The sequence below is a fragment of the Aphidius gifuensis genome, linkage group LG2 (assembly GCF_014905175.1).
Source record: "Aphidius gifuensis isolate YNYX2018 linkage group LG2, ASM1490517v1, whole genome shotgun sequence".
NCBI classification, from domain to species: Eukaryota; Metazoa; Arthropoda; class Insecta; order Hymenoptera; family Braconidae; genus Aphidius; species Aphidius gifuensis.
Window position 1 is genome coordinate 26,530,626 of NC_057789.1, and position 19,357 is coordinate 26,549,982.

The 19,357-nt window shown below is 26.8% G+C and overlaps 1 protein-coding gene across 3 annotated transcripts in view; it reads right to left on the minus strand.

Annotated features, from left to right (window-relative positions):
- LOC122849903 (protein lozenge-like) overlaps positions 1 to 19,357 on the minus strand; it is a 43,247-nt gene that overhangs the window by 12,418 nt on the left and 11,472 nt on the right. For 2 of the 3 annotated variants that reach the window (XM_044148809.1, XM_044148807.1), the window contains exons 2-3: positions 2,377 to 4,334; positions 2,015 to 2,245 (exon numbers count right to left, since the gene is read on the minus strand). In XM_044148809.1, the coding sequence (XP_044004744.1) occupies positions 2,015 to 2,245; positions 2,377 to 2,674 (529 nt within the window). In that variant the 5' untranslated portion in view covers positions 2,675 to 4,334. Of the gene's footprint in view, positions 1 to 2,014; positions 2,246 to 2,376; positions 4,335 to 5,657; positions 5,682 to 19,357 lie in introns of those variants that run through there. The other variant, XM_044148808.1, reaches the window with a different exon arrangement.

Genomic DNA, 19,357 nt, shown 5'->3' on the forward strand with positions numbered 1-19,357 from the left:
ACTAGTATTATACCTGTTATCATAAAATAAAATCAATAGTTACTCAAAGACAAGTACAAGATAAAATAAAATTAAAAAAAATAATAATAAATAAAAAAATTAAATCCAGATGTATATTGACAAATGTAAATCCTGAACTACGAGTTTTCTTCTATTTTACAAAGCTCTCGATAAGTTAAAATACTTCTGTACATATAACTTGTATTTTTAATAATTTATATTAAAATAAAATTTATCTATATTAATACATAAGATAAGGATTAATAAAATGTTCAATTTAATAAGACGTGATAAATGTTTTGATAAACTTTTACTGACTGAAAACTGCGAGAGAAAACAGTTGGTTTTTTTTTTTGCTTCAAGTAAAATAGTATAACTCATTTTCTTGGTGGCTTGTTAGCGGTCAACTGGGGTTTACCAAAGTAAGTTTATAACTTTGTTGCCACATTAAAATAATAATAATGATACAAAAAATTATGAAAATCCATTAAATTTGATATTTATTTCTCGTATTTTTTATATGATTTCTTTGTATCTTTTACACAGGTAAAAAAGTGGTTGATTTGTATATAAAAAATACTAGATATACAAAAAGGTGATAAGAAAAAAAAAGAGGTAGAAAATTTAGAGACAAACCGTATTGCCAACAGAGCTTGGTAGTTAGGGGCTGCCCGTAATGCAGTAATGAGAGCTTACTGCCATGGAAACCAAAGCCGCTTACCAGCCAACCACTCGCTTGATTCCCCCCAATATTTTTTTTATTTATTTATTTTTTTTTTTTTTGCCCCCCTTAACAAATCGAAATATATACCTATTCAGGATGTTCATCTGATCCTCGCTTTACCGGTGAAAACAAAAATAAATAAATAAATAAAAATACAAAATTTAGTCGTGAATTGTCTCCAATAGTATTTTCAGGCAAAAATTTTATTTTTAAATTCTTATTTCAGAAAAAAATATTCAGATTTTAGAAAAATTTGATTATCATAATTTTTGAATATATATTAATAGATATATGATAATTCTATTTTTTTTCTTCTTGGATTTTTTTTTTCAATGAAATTTAAATAATTGAAAAAAAAAAAAATATTTAACGAGTAAGAAAATCAAATGTTTTTTTTTCCTTTCTTATTCCGCAATTTACTTTTTCAATTTGCCATAAATAAGTAGAATAACGCCCATCTCGTTAAATGCGTATACTTTCGTGACTTTTTGAAACTTTAAACTCATATATAACCAGCATCAAATCAACTAACTGTACTGTTTATTTAAAAACGAAAAAAAAAATAATTATTATTTTTATTTATCAAAATTATTATTTATTTTTTTATATATATTATTAAAGCTTAAAAAAAAAATCATAGAGATGAATAATTTTTAAAAAACACAAGTATCACTTTAATAATTTAAATGATAAAATAATTATCAATAAATTCACTCATTGAATATTGAAAAATAAAAAAATAAAAATAAAAACAATTTAACTATTCAAGCAGATTAAAAAAAAATTTTTTTTTTAATTATTTTTATATGAAAAATCTGGTGATTATATTTATGTCAAAGATTCAAGATTTAAATAATTGACAGCAGAGTTAAGATATAAATTAAAAAATCTCTGTGTCCATCATGATATAAAAAATAAAAAAAATAAAAATAAGAAGTAGATCACCCCTGATCATCAAAAAAGAAACGAGAGTTGATTTATTTTTTCCCTCTCTCATCCCCTTGCCATTTTCACTGACGTATTTGCAAGCTGAATTAAAAATGAGAACGAATAAGGACCTCGAAGTGCTTAATTCAACTGGAGGTGGAGTGCTACCAAAAGGACATTGATAAAAAAAAAAAATATAAAAAAGAGACTAACATTAATGCAAAACCATTTGGCAAAACTGAATGATTTATAATGTTTACTGTATCCAAAAAAAAATCATATTAAAAATAAAAATAAAAAATATATCCATTTGATAATATCATTTTAAACATGTAAGGTAAAGTAAAAAATTTTAAATCTTACCTCGACCACTCCTACCAACAAATCTAAGATCATTAAATTTGGCAACTTGATTTTTCATAAGAGCTGTACAATTACGTAGTTCAGCACAACAATTTTCATCATTACCAGCACGTACAGTTACCAATGTGCCATCACCAACATCACCAAGTGCAACAACTTTAAATGCATTTGGAAGTGTTTTATTTGATCGCCAATGACTTGGCAATACTGTACATACCACGTGTGGGCAACCTAAAACAAATAGAAAAAAAAAAAAAAAAAGTATAAATAATTTTATCATCTCTATATTATAAATAGAAAAATAATTATTTAAAATTAATAATTATTAATTAATAATAAAAAAAAAAAGATAATTTATTAACCTGTTTTAACAAGTTCACCAGGATGTTCAGCAAATAATCCATCGAGTGTTCTTTCAGCAAGTATTTCAGCTGTCAATACATAATCAGATACTTGATTATTATTACTTGTTGTACCTTGATTTGTTGTATCACTTGATAAATGCATTTTACGTTTTGACGTTGTTATTTTTGTTTTACGTAATCTTGATGTTGCTGGTTGATTTATTGATTGATTAGTCGAACGTGTAACACGTAAATCTTGATAATCAATGCCATGAGGATTTTCCTCAGGACAAACATCTCGCAGAGGATTCGTCATGAGACCAAGATCATTTACCACTTTTATTTTTATAATTATCTATTCTCTTAATATGGCTCAACTTGATGTACGTAATGTTTAACACATCAATTTAGTATTTAAGAATAAATGATATAAAAAAAAATTCACTAAAAGAACCCCACAAGAAGATCAGCAAGACAATCCGCTTGATCGTTTCACCGCAAAGACACAAAAACACACACAGATTTTCATCTCCCTAAATCCTTAAATTAAATTTATTTGTGTATTTTTTTTTTGTTTGTTCTTCTTTTTTTATCTTGAAAGATTTGAATGTATTTTGTTGTTCGAATTGCCAATACCTTCTTCTCTCAAGGATAGTATTTATTTTTTTTTTTTTCCTTCACTTTCTTTTTCCCCCTTTATTTTATTTTATTTTTTCTTCTTATTCTTGTTATTTACTTTTTTCTTTTCTTTTGCTTAAATCCAAATGCGTATATTCCGTAGCCGATCTGTTCCTTTGATCCTTATTTCATTATCTCGATACTAGGGACTGAAAGCTTGAGCATCCGTTTGCAAATTCTTTTTACTTATTCGTTGTGTCTTCGTGTATTCTCGATTGCCAAGTCGCGGAGAAAATTCGTTTTATTGAAATCGACTGTTGATATATATATGTACAAGTTTTTGTATTTATTTTTTTCTTTTATTTTTCTTATATATGTATCCCTTCAATAAGATGTATGCATACTTAAAAACTTTTACTTTTATTCATTCAAAGTTCAAAAGTTGTTTATTTAATTATTTTAATTTTTTTTTTTTTTTAACTAAATTTCCAAATCACAGATTTTATTTATTTTTATATTCAACACTAAAACACAATTTTTATTTTTTTTTTTTAAATATTCACCATAATAAATTTACACAAAAATTAAAAAAAATTCTTGTACAATAAACTTTTGAAAAATTAAAAATAAAATTTTTTAAAAAATTTAATAATTAAAATAAAAATGAAAATTTTTTAGCAAAAATTAATATCAGTATGTTCTTTGGTTGGTTACAGTTACAGTCAGGGTGTTTAACTCGCGCGGTCTCGTTTTGGGTTCGCGTGGTGGAAGGTGGTGGCGGCTTCTGTGGTATATCCGCGCGGTGTGGTTGCGGTGTATTTTTGAGGCCACACACCGTACCTCCCACCCGCTTTTCATCCACCGCCAGTCAGATGTCTTTTCTATCCCCCTCTGTACAGTACTTTTTGCCTTTTTGTAACTCTCTTTCAATTCACTAAACTATCTCTTTTCCCCCTCGTCACTTGCTTTTTAACCCCCAAAAAACACCTCTCTTTTTATACCCCTAGAAATGTGTTTCAATCTCGCGGCGCACGACTCAAATACTTTATCACTGGTGGGGGCAGTTTTTCCAAGCAGTGGGGAAATAATATTTCTATCTTTTTTCATTACATTTATAACAAATTTTCATACTCATCAACTATTTTATTTGTGTATAACGTCCTACAGTCCTTCGTTCTCTCTTTTTTGTCTTTTATATTTTTCAATATTTCGCCTAGTATTTTTCTATTTTTCTTTAAATATTTTTATTCATTAATTTGACTACTGATTAATCTGTTATACTTTCCTTTTTCTTTTTTCCAATAATCATCAAATACTTTACGCTTTCTTCGTCTACTGTTGTTCCTCATCAATTTCATCTATAAAAAATATAAAAAAAAATTATTAAAATAATAAAATTTATATTTTTTTCAAAAATAAAATTATAAAAATTAATAAAGATAATTGTGAAAAAAAAAAGAAATCTTTTTTAAAAGTTTTAAAAGTTTTTTGGCTAATATTATTTTACTCCTTCCCCCACCCTATGTTTCTTAATTTTTTATCCAATCCTATTCATTGTCTAATTTTGTTATTTTCTCATTTCCTAAATTGCATGTTTTTTTTGTTCATTTTTTTTTTTTTTTTGTTGAATTTATTTTTCACTCTTACGATGTGTTTACGTTAGTAAGTTTTTTTTTACTGATACAACTTTACTGTAAGCAGTAAAAAATTATACTTTTTGTTTCACAATTTTTTTTCGCTACTATTTTTTGATTTTTTTTTTTTGTTTTTTCCTTGTTTTGATATGATACTTTGGACAATTATTTGAATGAGTTTTTGTCGTGGAATGAACGTCTCACGAGCAATATCAAAACGACACTGTTCACAGAATAAGAAGGGAAAACAAAAGACGAATAAAAGGGGCAGCTATATTCTCTTTTTGCCCCTTAAAACTCTCTTTTCCCCTGTTTCAACCAACGAGAGTTGCGTTTAACACCGAAGAAATAGGGGTTGAAAAAAAATGATGATAGAGGGTGGTGATGAGGGTGGTGGGCAAAGGGAGAAAACGACATGACAAGCCAAAGAACAATAATAAACAATACAATTCACAGACATTTTAAAAAAATAAACTGTAAAATTTCTTTTATCATTGATGTAGTTTTCTCTTATTCATTGTTGTCAACAAAAAAAAAAAACAACTAAAAGAATTTTTCCTTTAATTTTGATAAGTCGTTAATTGATGTTTTATTTTTTGAAATTTTTCATCAGTTGAATAAATTGATTCACCGATTATAATTTACTGTTTGTGTAGAAGCATTGAATTTTGAACCCCATCACCACCTCAACTCCCTTTTGAAAAAGCTACATGTGCATTTTGATAATCCTAAGCCCTTATGACCAACAGCCAGGGTCACAAGAGCATCCCTCAATATATATTTTTTTAATTCATCTACCCTTTTGTAGCTTTCAAAATGACACAGATCGTAAGTAAATTGATAACAAAAAATTATATCCAATATATACAAATACATAAACAAAATAATTATATCAACTTAATTAATTTATTTGATATAATAATTATTTACTGTACATAATTAAATAAATAATTTTTATAATTTAAAATTAATTTTTAATATTTAATAATAATTGTTTTACTATAAGTGTTATATGTATTAATTGGATTAATTAACAAAATCGTATACCTATCAAGGGTAAACCAATTAGATCAATGATTTTCCGGGGTTTATTGTTTGACAGTTCTACTGGAGCATGACAAACACGCTGGGTTTACCTCACCAAATTGTCAATAGCCCTTTTACCCATTGCCATGTCCATAACTGCAACACATTCTTTTTTTTTTTTTTTTTTATATTTATTTCTCTCTCACTTTGTCAATAATAAATAAAACTCTCTATTGTATTTTATCAACGATTCATAATCTTTTTCTATCAATAAAAAAATTTATAAATATATATTGAAAAAAAAATTTAAATAGTTGTATATTCACTTCACAACACTCTTGTATAAAAATAAAAAAATTATTATTTCATTTTTTATTATTAACCACAATATTAGAATTTATTTTAAATTGTTAATTAATTTTTAAAAATAATAAAATTGATAATAATTAGTCACATTAATAAGAGGATATTACTGATGAAAATTATGTCGAGATGTTAACCTCATGAAGGTGTCTTCTTCATCTGTTAATATAAGAAAATAAAGCTAAAATTCTTCGTCACCTAGAAGACGATGAGAATGCTTCAAATATATACATATCTATATATACAAGTGAATGCAAAGAAAGTGAGAATTAAAGAGAGAATCAAAAAAGAGGGTTGATGATGAAGAAAATATGCAAGAAGGAAAGAGTGTGATAGTGATGATTTTGAATTTTAAGATAAGAGGTGGAAGTGAAAAAGAAGGTGGTAGATAGGTTCTTCACAAAATGTGAGGACAAAAATAGAGTAGGTAAAACGATGAGACACCGTTGGGCGGGTACATGGAGGCGGGTCAGAATTTTTTTTTTTTTATCATAATGCGCATGCGAATACTTTTAAACCCCACCATAAATGTGCCCCTGAAAATTTTCTCCATATACCTTAGATATTCTTAAAGACTTCTTAAGGGTAACTTTTGTCCTGCTCTGTAAATATATATATATTTATAAACAAGTTGGAAAAGTCGTGCAAGGAAAAAGGATGACAGCTTTCTCAACTCTCCTTAACCCATTCTCCTACTTTTCTTTACCAACCACCTTCTACCAAAAAAAGAATATTATAAAAAAAATTAAAACACAAAAATAAAAAAATTTTACTGCAAATTTTTATAGCCACAATCGAAAATTACAAATGTTTTCAAGACTTGACCTTATTTAATTATATATTTAGATAATTAAATTGATATTAAAATATAATTCTGTGTAATACCGATCTGACCCTAAATTTATCAACATAAAATTCAGTCATGTTGAAGTTAACAAGATTGCCAATATATAGTGAAACCCAAAAGGTATTCTGTCAAGGAGTTTCTGGTCTGAAGGTGGTACCAAATCAGATTACGATGTCTTATAAAATTGCTTTGTTGTCATCATCCATAGGTATGGCTTCATCTTAAGGTGCTCATCATGCGTGATCAAGAAGTCAAAAGATATAAATATATACATATAACTATGTCCTCCTTTTGTCTTTTATCATGTAGCATGATCACTGAAGCTTCTCAATATATTCCAAAGAAAAATAAAAGAGAAAGAAAATTATCAAGTGAAATAAAAATACAAATAAATATGAAAAAATAAAGCAAAAAGAAATTACTCAATAATGAAATTTAAAAATAAAAAAATGATAGCAATGAGTTGTTGATAGGCAAACACAAGGGGATCGAAAACTAAACAGAAAAAAAAAATAATATATAGTCATTTATTTGAAGAAAAAAAATAAATTGATGAAACTGGATAAGAAAATTTGTATTGAGGGTATATTACGAAGAGATGTCGTTGTGTGGAAAGAAAAATATGAAAGAAAATTACCTAGCAGTCATCTTATTTTTTTATTTTTATTTTCAAGTTATTTGGAGGTGGTGAGAGGTGTCGATATGACATATAGGGAAGAAAAGCGGCGTCGAGTCAACCCCTGGGGTTTATTACAAGGGTGGAATCAAATACACCGGGTGTCAAAAAATGAAACTCACCCCCTGATGCTTCTTGAATACGTCCCTACTATCCTTATTCTTTTTTTATATTTTTTTTTTCTTCTCAACCCCCAATGCTAGAGAAACAGTCAAGTAAAAAAAAATATATATATATCAGTAGAAGATGGCAAACCAGTAGGGAACGTTAGAAAAACTTTATGAGCATATGAAGAAAAATTGAAATTGATAAAATAAAATATATATCTATAGAAATTTTTGTATTTACTAAGTGGAAATAATAAAAAATATAATTAAAAAAATGCATTTTCATAATTGGTATATGGTTTTTTTTTATTGATAAAGTTATTTAGCCAAAATATTTGCGAATAATTTGACTGGAAAATTTGGAATATTTAGTTGTCATATACCTCAAGTGACAAAGAATTTAAAAAAATAAAAATAAAATATATTAGACACTTGAACACTAACGCAAATGAGAAAATTAAAAAAAAAATTTAAACATCAGTAAACTCTTTCAGAGTATATAGAAAATCTTGGTTTTGTTTCTGGCAGAATAAGGGTGATACTTGAAAAATTTATACAGAAATAAGGGCCCCATAGACAACTTGTCACCCCATTTAACCGGCAGTCTCGTTTGTTGCGTAATCTTTAAGATCAGTAAAAGGGTTAAAAGTAAAATAAATTGTTAGTGAAAATATATTGTCATAATGTCTACGTAGAATTAAAATAAAAAAAATATTAAATCCTTTATTAAATAAACAATTTATAATTTTAAAATAAAAGATACAATATTTTATTGTTACTTAAATTGTTTATTTAAAAAAATAAAAATGATGTTGAAAAAATTAATGGTAACAAAATGATAAAATTAAATTGAGAAAATGACGATTATTTTCCTGACTAGTATGTATTTTGTCAACGTGCTAAAGAAGAAGAAGAGGGTGAATTTAAAGGGAGAAGAATAAACGAGTAGTGATTAAATATTATGACCATTGCAATACTGTTAGATGAATATTTCTACCAAAGACGTTACTTAGCATAATTAAAGATTCCCCAAAGTTTCAAAATCTTGTGGGCTCTTTTGTCCTATACAATTCAAAAAGATACTTGTATATATATAATATATGTATATAATGTTGAATGAAAATTTTAGAAATCCATGTCATTTGCTTTATCAAAAACTACCAAGTTTAAATGAAAAATAATTAAATACAAGAATGTGATAAATTTTGTTGATAGATTTTCTAAATAAAAAATAGAGTATGAAAATTATTTGAAATCATGATTGAAAAAATATATTATATTGTTAAAGTACCAAGAGGCTATTCCTAGATCATTTCCATTTTGTCATTGCCGAGTGGTATCATTTCCCAGGAGAGCTGAGGGTCCTGAACACAGCTGGCCAAAGCCAAACTCTATATCTATAAAAGCTATACTTCGATATCCCAAACTGTGTCCAGCTGACTCGATCATGAACCTTATTATTCGAAAGCTAAACTCAACCAATACTAAACCACCTTGATAATGATCAAAGTTTAATGCACTTCAACTGGAACACAACTATTTTTTATTTAAAAAAAAATAATATATACTAAGCATGACGCTTAGTATTTTTAATTTTTTTGTCTATGATAGAGTTGAGCTATCCTCGTAATTTTTTTTTTATTAAATTGTCTAGGATCTAAGCTAGTTTAGAAAAAAAAATGGGAATTTTTGAAATGGTCAAAAAGGGGTAGAAGATGGATTTTAGATAGTCAAAAAAAATTAAAAACAATTAAAATCCACCCCCTACCCCTTTGCCATTTCCATTTTCTAAGCTAGCTTAATCAATTTAAAAATAATATCACTCAGTCAAAAAATTAAAAACAATTAAAATCCACCCCCCAACCCCTTTTGACCATTTTAAAAATTTTTAAAATTGTTTTTAATTTTTTTTACTATGATGGGGTTGAGCTATCCTCGTAATTTTCTTTTTCTTAAATTGTCTAAGATCTAAGCTAGTTTAGAAAAAAAAATGGGAGTTTTTGAATTGGTCAAAAATGGGTAGGGGATGGATTTTAGATAGTTAAAAAAATTAAAAACAATTAAAACAATTGAATTGTGATGAAAAAATAAATAATATTCCAATGAATTGTAGGAATTTTTTTAAACCAAAATGATAATAGATACTACAATTTTTAATACTCAATATAAAAAAAAATCAAGATTCATTTGAGTTATATAATAAATCGAGAGAGAAAATAGTGTTTAAATAATTATATTAGTAACACGATGATGTGTACATTTCAAATGACTATAGGTGAAAATTTATTCAAAATAGGTGAGTATTACTTTACCACGATTGACATGCATTTCGCATATAGGTATACAAATTGTAACATGTATATATGTATAAGAGAACATACATGAATGTTGTCTCATGGGACGTGTCACAACTACCACGCAAGTACCCAAAGTTCCTGTTGCCTGATTTTGTGTGAGATGCCACACCGATCCCACGAGAGTAGTTTTAAAATTCAACCCCCATATGACAACCAAATAGAACTTCAAACTACACGTTTCTCATGTCAATCTATAAAAATCGATTTATATATATTTACTAGGCTACTTGAAGCTTTTTTTTTTTTTTTAATAATTTTTTTATATTTTTAAAAGTACTATTGTTATTAATAAATAAATATATATTTAGCAAAATATGACATTTAATTTTTGATAATGATGATGAAGAAGAAAATAGAAGCTAAGAGAGAAATAAAGTCAAATTTTCATTGAAGGTTAAACCTCCAACATCTGGCTACGAGATGTGTCATGCTACTGTAATAAGCCATTACCAAAATCCCATTCCATCTTTCACAATTTCACCTTACGACCCTTGCCATAGTTTTAAACTCACACAAGACCAGCAATTTGATAAACTTTCATGGCCTTTTATTTCACACAAAACATTATCAAAAATCCAACATTAAGAAAAAAAAAAAACGATAAAATTACAAATTTAAAATAGAAAAGAAATAAAAAAAAAAAGTAGATAAAATAATGGTGACATATTATAGGCTAGTGGTGGTAATATGCATGACATCCATTGATGTAAAATAAGGTATCAAAAAAATAAGAATTTAAAGATGAACATTTGTTTAGATGAAGAGACAGGGGTTGTTGGTCGTTTACATGCAAATAAGTATGGGGCTCATAACTTTAGAATATATAGAATAAAAAAAAAAAATCTAAAAGATTTTAGATGAGATAAAAATAATACTGGAAAAAAAAAATGGATAAAAATAATAGTGGTACATTTGTAGTTAGTTCTGCATCAGGGATTGAGAACTGATTTTATGTTACATCATGGATAACATTAAACCATAGCAATCACTGTTAGGGACACCAACAAATTTTAATTTAAATACAAAACAATGATAATGGCTTAATAAAAAACAAACTAATATGTACTTTATAAAATTTGATTAATGAATATTGAATTTACAATAAAGTGAATTGAAAATAAAATAAATTAACTATTTTTTTATTTTTTATTTATTAATTTATCTGGTGTTTGTTAGTATTTTTTTTTTAAATATTATTTTACTATATTTTTATTTAATAAACTGCCTCACGTTATATTTTTTTTTAAATGAAAATATTGTTTTCTAATTATAGATATTATTTAAAATAATAAATTTTTTAAATTTGATTTTTAAATAAATTTTACGCGATAAATTATGATGAATTTATAATTGTTTATTTTGAATATAAATAATTATAATAAAATTATTATAAATTAGCTTTTTTTAATGTCTTGAAAATTTTTCAGTTTTTCAACTTGTTGAAAATTGAATTTTTTATATTGAATAAATTGTGAATTGTTAATTCAAAGTTCAATAAACTTTGATGAAAAAAAAAATAAAAAAACGAGTGAATTGGCTTTTTTTTTTTAATCACATAAAATGCAGGCAAAACTGTCGAGTGAGTGCTAATCGTATCGATCTGCATGCACTCTTAATCCATTAATGAAGTTCAAATCCCCATTCCTCCAATCAGATGGTACGTTTTATTCCGGTTATCCGAACATTTTCTCTGAATCTACCATACACACTGATTTTACAAATACACATCACACACACATTTACACACTGACAAATACATTCAATCATCACATGCATAGACAGAGATATATATACGAAAAAGTTTTTTCGTCTGTCATCAAAGTTGTGTGACTTGGTTAAACTGTCATTTGACCCTTTGGCAAAAAAAAAAGAAATGAAAAAAATAATAATCATCGTCCGAAAACTTTTCCATTAGACAAGAGTTTCTAAAAAAATTTTTTACTATCAAATTTACATCAGCTATACATTGTCAAAGTGAAAATATAAATGAATAAATAAATTAGGATAAAATCAAAAAGAAAAAAAAAATATATTGACAATGCAAATTGAGTGAAATTTTTAGTGAACAAGTGCGATAGAAGTTGGTGTGTTCCCCTTGGTAAAAACGACAAATTCTTCAAATATTTATCTCCACGACTTTTCAAACTACACTGTTTTTTTTTCTATTTTATTTTATTTTTTTTTGCAGCCACACCAACACTGTATGTACCCTTCACGCATGTTTATTTTTTTTTTCATTTTATTTTTCAAGTTGAGAGTGTCATACTTTGTTGACGTCTATCTACATATGACAAACATCTTTTGTCACCAAGTATAAGACAAAACAATACCAGTAAAATAAAAAAAATTCACTTGGAAAATATGAAAAGTTGGACAGTAAATATTCAAGGAATCACAAGTGACTTAAAAATTTTAAATAATTATTTTTAAATGTATTTGAATGTGTATGTTATTTTAAAATTAATTTAAATTTAAAAAAAATATGTGATTTTGAATTGATTTAAGTAGAATATCTCAGCTTTTAGTCAGACGTTAAAAAAATATTTTAAAACATAATTAAAAAAAATTTTTTAAACAATAAAAATCAATTTTTAAATAAAAAATAAAAGTATTAATAAATTATTAATTAATTTAATAATAATATTTAATTTGAATTAAAATACAATTCAACTTGTAAACATCTTGATATGGTTAACCAATTTTTTTTTTTACCAAACATTATCGAAATATCAAATTTAGAAACTTTACAATAAACACTATATAGAGTATTCCTTCACTTGCAATTAATTTATTTTTCTTTGAGAAAACATTAATTGTTAAACTTAGATAAGCGGTCGTAATGAGAATGAGTAAATTCTACCACCAAAGTTTCCCCCGATTTTAATCAATATAACATGAATATATGTATATGCACAAATACACACAGTATAATGGAAAGACAGTTGAAAATGTTTAGAAACTGTTGAGAATGTAGAAAAATAAGTGTAAAAAAAAAAAAAAAAAATTAAAATAATGTTGACAACAAGACATTGGCTGATGTTTCTTAGATAGAAATAATTGTGACAACTGTGAAAGACAAAGATAAAAGAAAAACTTGTACGTGAAAGCTGTAAGTGAATAGAGGGTAAAACTTTTAGTAAAATAACTAGGAAGCCAAGGCGTGTTTTTACCCTCTTGGGGATTGGGTTACCGTGATAATTAGAATGATGATTAGACAAAATAGGGATGACATGCCTCGTTGACCAGCTTGTCTCATTTTCAACCCCCTCAAGTGTGGTCGATTGGCAATACCATCCACTCAAACTCAATCAATTGACCCATTCAATTTTTATTTTCATTTTTTTATCCATCATATATTGTTCATCATTTGCCTTCAACAATACTCAAACATATTTTCAATCTACTCTTTGTCAAATGTATCTAACTATTGAGAAATCAAAAAAAAAAAAAAAACCCAAATAAAACTAAAAAAAAATACTCATGAATTCTGGACATGTTTCAAAAAAAATTGTTGAATTTTTTTTACTTGTGTCAAATTATATTTGGACTGTTAATACATGTACTTTGATGGATTCTGATAATACGACACGACATAATAGGACCCCAAAGGCCAGACCTTTTTATGTGTCTTTGTTTAAATTGGTCGTATGGCAGATCCCTGTGGGGACACTTGACCAGAACTACTAGTGGATCGTAAAAAAGACTTATGCTTGGACACGATTATTTCACTGAATATCTATATGTCTAGAAATTTATTTTTTTTTTTCTCATCTTTATGATCGTAAAAATAAAAAAATATATATATATTACAACTCACTTTTATTTATTTTAGGTTTTTTTTATTTTTATTACTGTTATTTTTTTTTTTTCTGCCATTCAAAGATATATTTCTATATAGTGGTGTTAAAAATATCAAAACACTTTAAAGCTAGAGCAAAAAAAAAAGTAAAAAAAAAAAAAAATGTAGTTTAAGAAAGTTATTCAGGGTACTTATGTGGATGTGTATTTATTGAAGCTGTTGCTGAGATTTTATGACCTTACTTCATTGCTGAAGTAGTTGTATAAGTTTTTCGAATGAGTTTTGAGTTTTTTTTTAAAATGCCACCCTCATATTGTGGAAAGGGAAAGTATAAAAAAAAAGGAAAATATGGGGTTGGACGTTGAGGAACATGTGAATATTTGATCGGTTCTTGAATGTTACCCCGAACGTCTCTTGGCTCACCTTGTCATACATACTACTGGTGTACCTAGTGTTGCAGACTTGCCCTTCCATCCACCTTCCCTTTTTGTCCTTCAACCAACTCCCTAACCTCCTCCAGATGTGGTGAATTATTTAAAAGCCCTCAGGGACATTGCTTGCAAGTGAATATATAGAGTATACGTCATCAGCCTCGAGATTTTTTTTTTTTTTTGCAGATATTTTCGTCACTTTTCCCTCAGGACTTGCTTATACATATGTATTTATTTATTTATCGAAACATTACTCGTCTTAAGTTTATGGATGACACTTCAAAATTGAATGCGTCTTCATACAACCATTATTATTGAAGTGCATGGAAAAATACAAAATACAAAGTACATATAACAAGTTGAAAAAATAAACAATCAATATTTGATTGGTATATATGGAATTGCTTATTTTTAATTTTTGATAAATAAATAAATTGAAAAGACTTTTGAGAAATAGAGAAATTATTAGAAGGAAAAAAAAGAAATATATTCAAGTCGACTAAAGTGTGCTGATCTAATTTAATTTGTTTTAATATTATTTTTATAAATTTATTTGAGTATTGTTGATGGTGAATATTCTAGGCTTCATTCAAACTCGAATTATTTAATCGAAATGGAACGAGGTAGCTTGTAAAGTGCTGCTGCTATGAGAAGAGCCACGAAACTCGTCGGCATTTTTACCACTTGGTGATACATGGATCGAGTATGGATAGCCAAGTTGTGTTTGTTATCAACTCTGAGAAAATGCATCAGTAGATATTTTTTAAATTTGTCAGCTAAACAGAGTCGGAAACTATTCTCAAAAAAAATTTCATTGTGGACCGATCATTATTTATCGCAATAAAAAATAAATTGTATTTTCAAGTTTCCTGCAGTTTCTGTAAAAATAAAAAGAATCAAGAATTTTATCTAGGCCCGTACTAATTACTATTCTTGACAATGTCCACGTGTTTATTTATATGTATTTTATTTTTTTTTTTATGACATGATAAAGTAGCAAGTTGTACATCGCATGCCTGCACGAGTTTCCTCAACATACGGTCGAGTTTAGACCCACGAACAAGACTGGAATATCATAGATTCTCACATCATTGTCCTATCATCATATTTTTTCATTTCCAATTCCTCTTTTTTATTTTTTTGGGTTCTCTACAATCCACTAACTTTCAAGATGTTTTATTCAACAGCATCAACATTTTTTTATTTTTATATTTTTGATTCCCCTTCTACAGGGTGCAAAACAAACCTCAAAAAAAATTGCGGAAGCACGATTCACCATGTGAATATGAATTTATATTCTGACCAATCATTGTATTTTACAATTTTATTTTCAACAATTCGAATCCGTTATTCATTATCAATACAATATATAATAAAACCAATTTACTCAAGACTCTTTCTCATTTGAATTAAACAAAAACATATAATAAACGGAAGGAAGAAGCAAGAAAAGAAATTTAATAAAAAAAAATTCGTTAATATTCAAGATTAAAAATAATAAAATTCAGCAGATGAAACCTCAATGTACGGGTCAATGTTAAAATATATTTATAGCCATAAACAGCCAGATGGCATAGCAGGTGAAACAAGATTATCTCAAAGATAACCAACTACATAAAAAAATAAAATAATAACAACAACAACAATTAACAACAATTTAAGAAAATAATTATATACAAAATATAAAATAAAAATTGAATAATTGTCTACCATTGTGTTGACCACAAGCAGGACATCAAAAAAAATAAAGAAAAGAATTAGTCAGTACACTGTGTATGTGTATGTGACGTCTGCGAATAATTTTACAAATTTAATATGAGTAAAAATAAATTTAAAAAAAAAAAAATCAGCTTTCATTTTGTTGATAAAAATAAAATTTCCAAATAAGGTAAATTAATGTATCCATATGAGCAAACATGCATACTCAAAAAATATGTCAATTGTATATCATTTTTATGGCTGACAAAAAAAAAAAAATTTAATTCAAAGAATGTAACTGTCTGATGTACTAAATGATCCTTGTATAACCTGGCACGCATCGTAAATATTTTTTGGCTGATACATAATATAAAAAATAAAAGCTTCAAATTTAAATTTACTTTATGATAATGATGAGTGACTAATAAATTATAAAAATCATTAATTAAATTTTTATATTATGTTTCTGCATTTAATTAATTATTATTTATAATGAAAATGACTTTATTATTAACTTTTTTGTTAATTAAAAAAAAATTTTTCACGTGAAATTCATTTTTAAAATTTAATAAGTGATTTTAAAATTTTTATTTTACATTCGGTGGATTCTTTGATGAACTGCAACTATTATACCACGTGATGAATGAATCGAACGAATAAAAAATGAATTTAAACCAACGGTAGAACATCAATGACACAAGAAAATCGTGAAAGACCGTTGACGATCGAAAATTCTTAAAGTCTATACGAATAAATATTATATACGCATATGGTTCCTGTAGGTTTTTTAGATCCTTGAGATTTTCGTCGTTTGATTTAAAAAGACTCCGATATTTGAAGGAAAAAAAAAAGAGAGATAGTAGATTTAGTAGGTTCAAATGAATCGCGTCATGGTAGGGAGAATATATATAGTGAATACACAAAGAGAAGGATGTCGATTGTGAACGCAGCTGGTCTGTTGCGTACGCGTCCTTGCCGCAAAAAAGACCTCAGAAATTTTTAGGCACAGGTCACACACGTATGCGTATACTAAACATTTTTTTTTTTTTTTAAATAAAAATAATTGTCCATAGCATCATCGTTGTATATATATAAAACGGAAAAATTCATAAAGAAAATAAGGAAAAAAAGAAATCTTGAAGGAAGAAAAATACGACATTCCAAGAAATTTATCTTTTGAGTTTCCCGCTTTTTTTAAAGAACGTATTATTAAAGTCTTAAAAACGTTTATCAAAAATAAGCATCATATACCAATGGAAAAAAAATTCTAATTTAAAAAAAAAAAAACATTCATTATTTCTTTTTTTTTTTTTTTTTCATTAATATAAGTTTGAATAAAATTACTTTTTTAATAATGACGAATTTCTCTTTGAACTTTAATCGTACAATTTCAATTTAAAAAGAAAAAAAAAAAAGTGTTGATATGGTTTTAATATTTAGCCCGAAGGTATATGTAAAAGAAGATTTTAAAAATTTCAGAAGCAAGCACAAATGCGATGGTCTCATTCAAAATCGTTCAAACTGGTTTTTTGCATTGCCAACTAATTTGATTGAAAAAATAAAAAAAGTTTACATTGAATTTTATATATACACAGTGTATGCAATTCTCCCTCTTTAATCCCGCAACAAACTCATTTGTATTTCATTAACGATCCAATATCGATATAGCCTAATAACTAGATATCAAACTGACTCCTTAATAAATCATGTCCACCCGTGGTCTCCTGTCAAATTTATCTGCTTACTCATTTATTTTTTTTATATATATTTTTTTTTTCTCGAACCATCTTTCTTTAAATATACCTATATTATAAATGTAATTTAAATTCTTTGAATATAATTTTGACGACTTGATAGAAATTTGGAAAATATTATTTCTCCAATCATTAAAAATGATGAATTTATATATTTTTTTTTTTTATTTATCATTGCAGTTAAAAAATTAATTTGCTATTTGAAAATAAATGCAAGAAATTTGGACGCATTAAAAATCCAAAAGACGTAATGTTTTAAAAAAAAGAAAAATTAATTAACCTGCGGCTAATGGTTGATTTTTGAATTTGGACAAATATTTTATTGCAACAATCAACCGCAACATCAAATTAAAAAATAAAAAAATAAAAGGAAATTTAAATGGCACGTATACGCTTCTTTATTTCCATTACCAACAATATATATATACTGTAAAGTTGTTGATCAATGATGGCAGACCCCTTTATCATTAACCCGGAGGATATTTAATTTCGTTTGAAGGAAGGATAAAGGATAACATACATATACGTATATTAAAGTGGATATATGTGCGGTAAAGTAATACGATACACATTGGCTTCGGCACGCGCGTGTGAACATTTACTGGATCCATGATAAAATCGCCTCTGGGACTTGCTGAAGACTTGGCTTACTCTTTGATCAATGAGAAATGTCTTATGAAGCCCTTTGGTAAAACCATATCTCTTTCCACCATTGGATATATTTTTTATAACTGACAAGACATTTCATCGTCGATATCACTTTCCAATTTAAAAAAAAACAAGCACATTTATAATTGAATAAAAATTTAAAATGCTAATTAGAAATCTTCATAAAAATAAAACAAAATTTATTCTGCACTAAATATTTTTCATTGAAAAAAAAATATATATGCCAACAACATTCAACAAAATTAAAATCACCTTGTTGCTGTTATTTTCACCGGGAATATAAATTTATTTGTCCCTTAAAAATTACACTGAATTGTCATTTAAATTTACCCTCAAGTATGTATACAATATGTGAATTATTGCAACGGAAATTTCTAGATTATTCTATAAATATATAAATTTTTTTGAGCACCACTGAATAGAGAACAGAAGGGCGCGTGCCAAGGGCCAACATCTGCCGCAGTTGGTTTAACAACACCCTCTGTTCTTTGCACTATATATACGCATTTATATATACATCCTATCATTTTATATATATACTTGGATGTACATGTACTACCACCATCATCAACATCACCATCATCATCGAAAAGCTTTACAAGTATTTTATGCTGGGTAACCCTCACCATCCACCACATCACCGTTCCTATTCTACGCACTTTTTTCAGATCCGGTTACCGAAGAAAAAAAAAATAATATATAAAAAACACTTCCGCAGGAAATAGTCTAGATCATACTATCTGCATTTCACATATAGCTATTCTTTAAACCAATCTAAATGTTCTCAAAACTCATCAAAAAAAAAAAAAAAAAATTATAATCTCTCAATTTGAGAAAAATATCAAAATTATTAATAATTTACCAACAAAGACTGTATTTATGGTTTGATAATTACATGACATTTTTTTTTAGTGAATATGCAACTCATGCTCATTTTAAAAAATTTAATTTAAAATTTAAAACCTACAATTTTGGAGTGCCACTAATTTTTTTTTTTTTTTTAAAAAAAAGAAAAATACA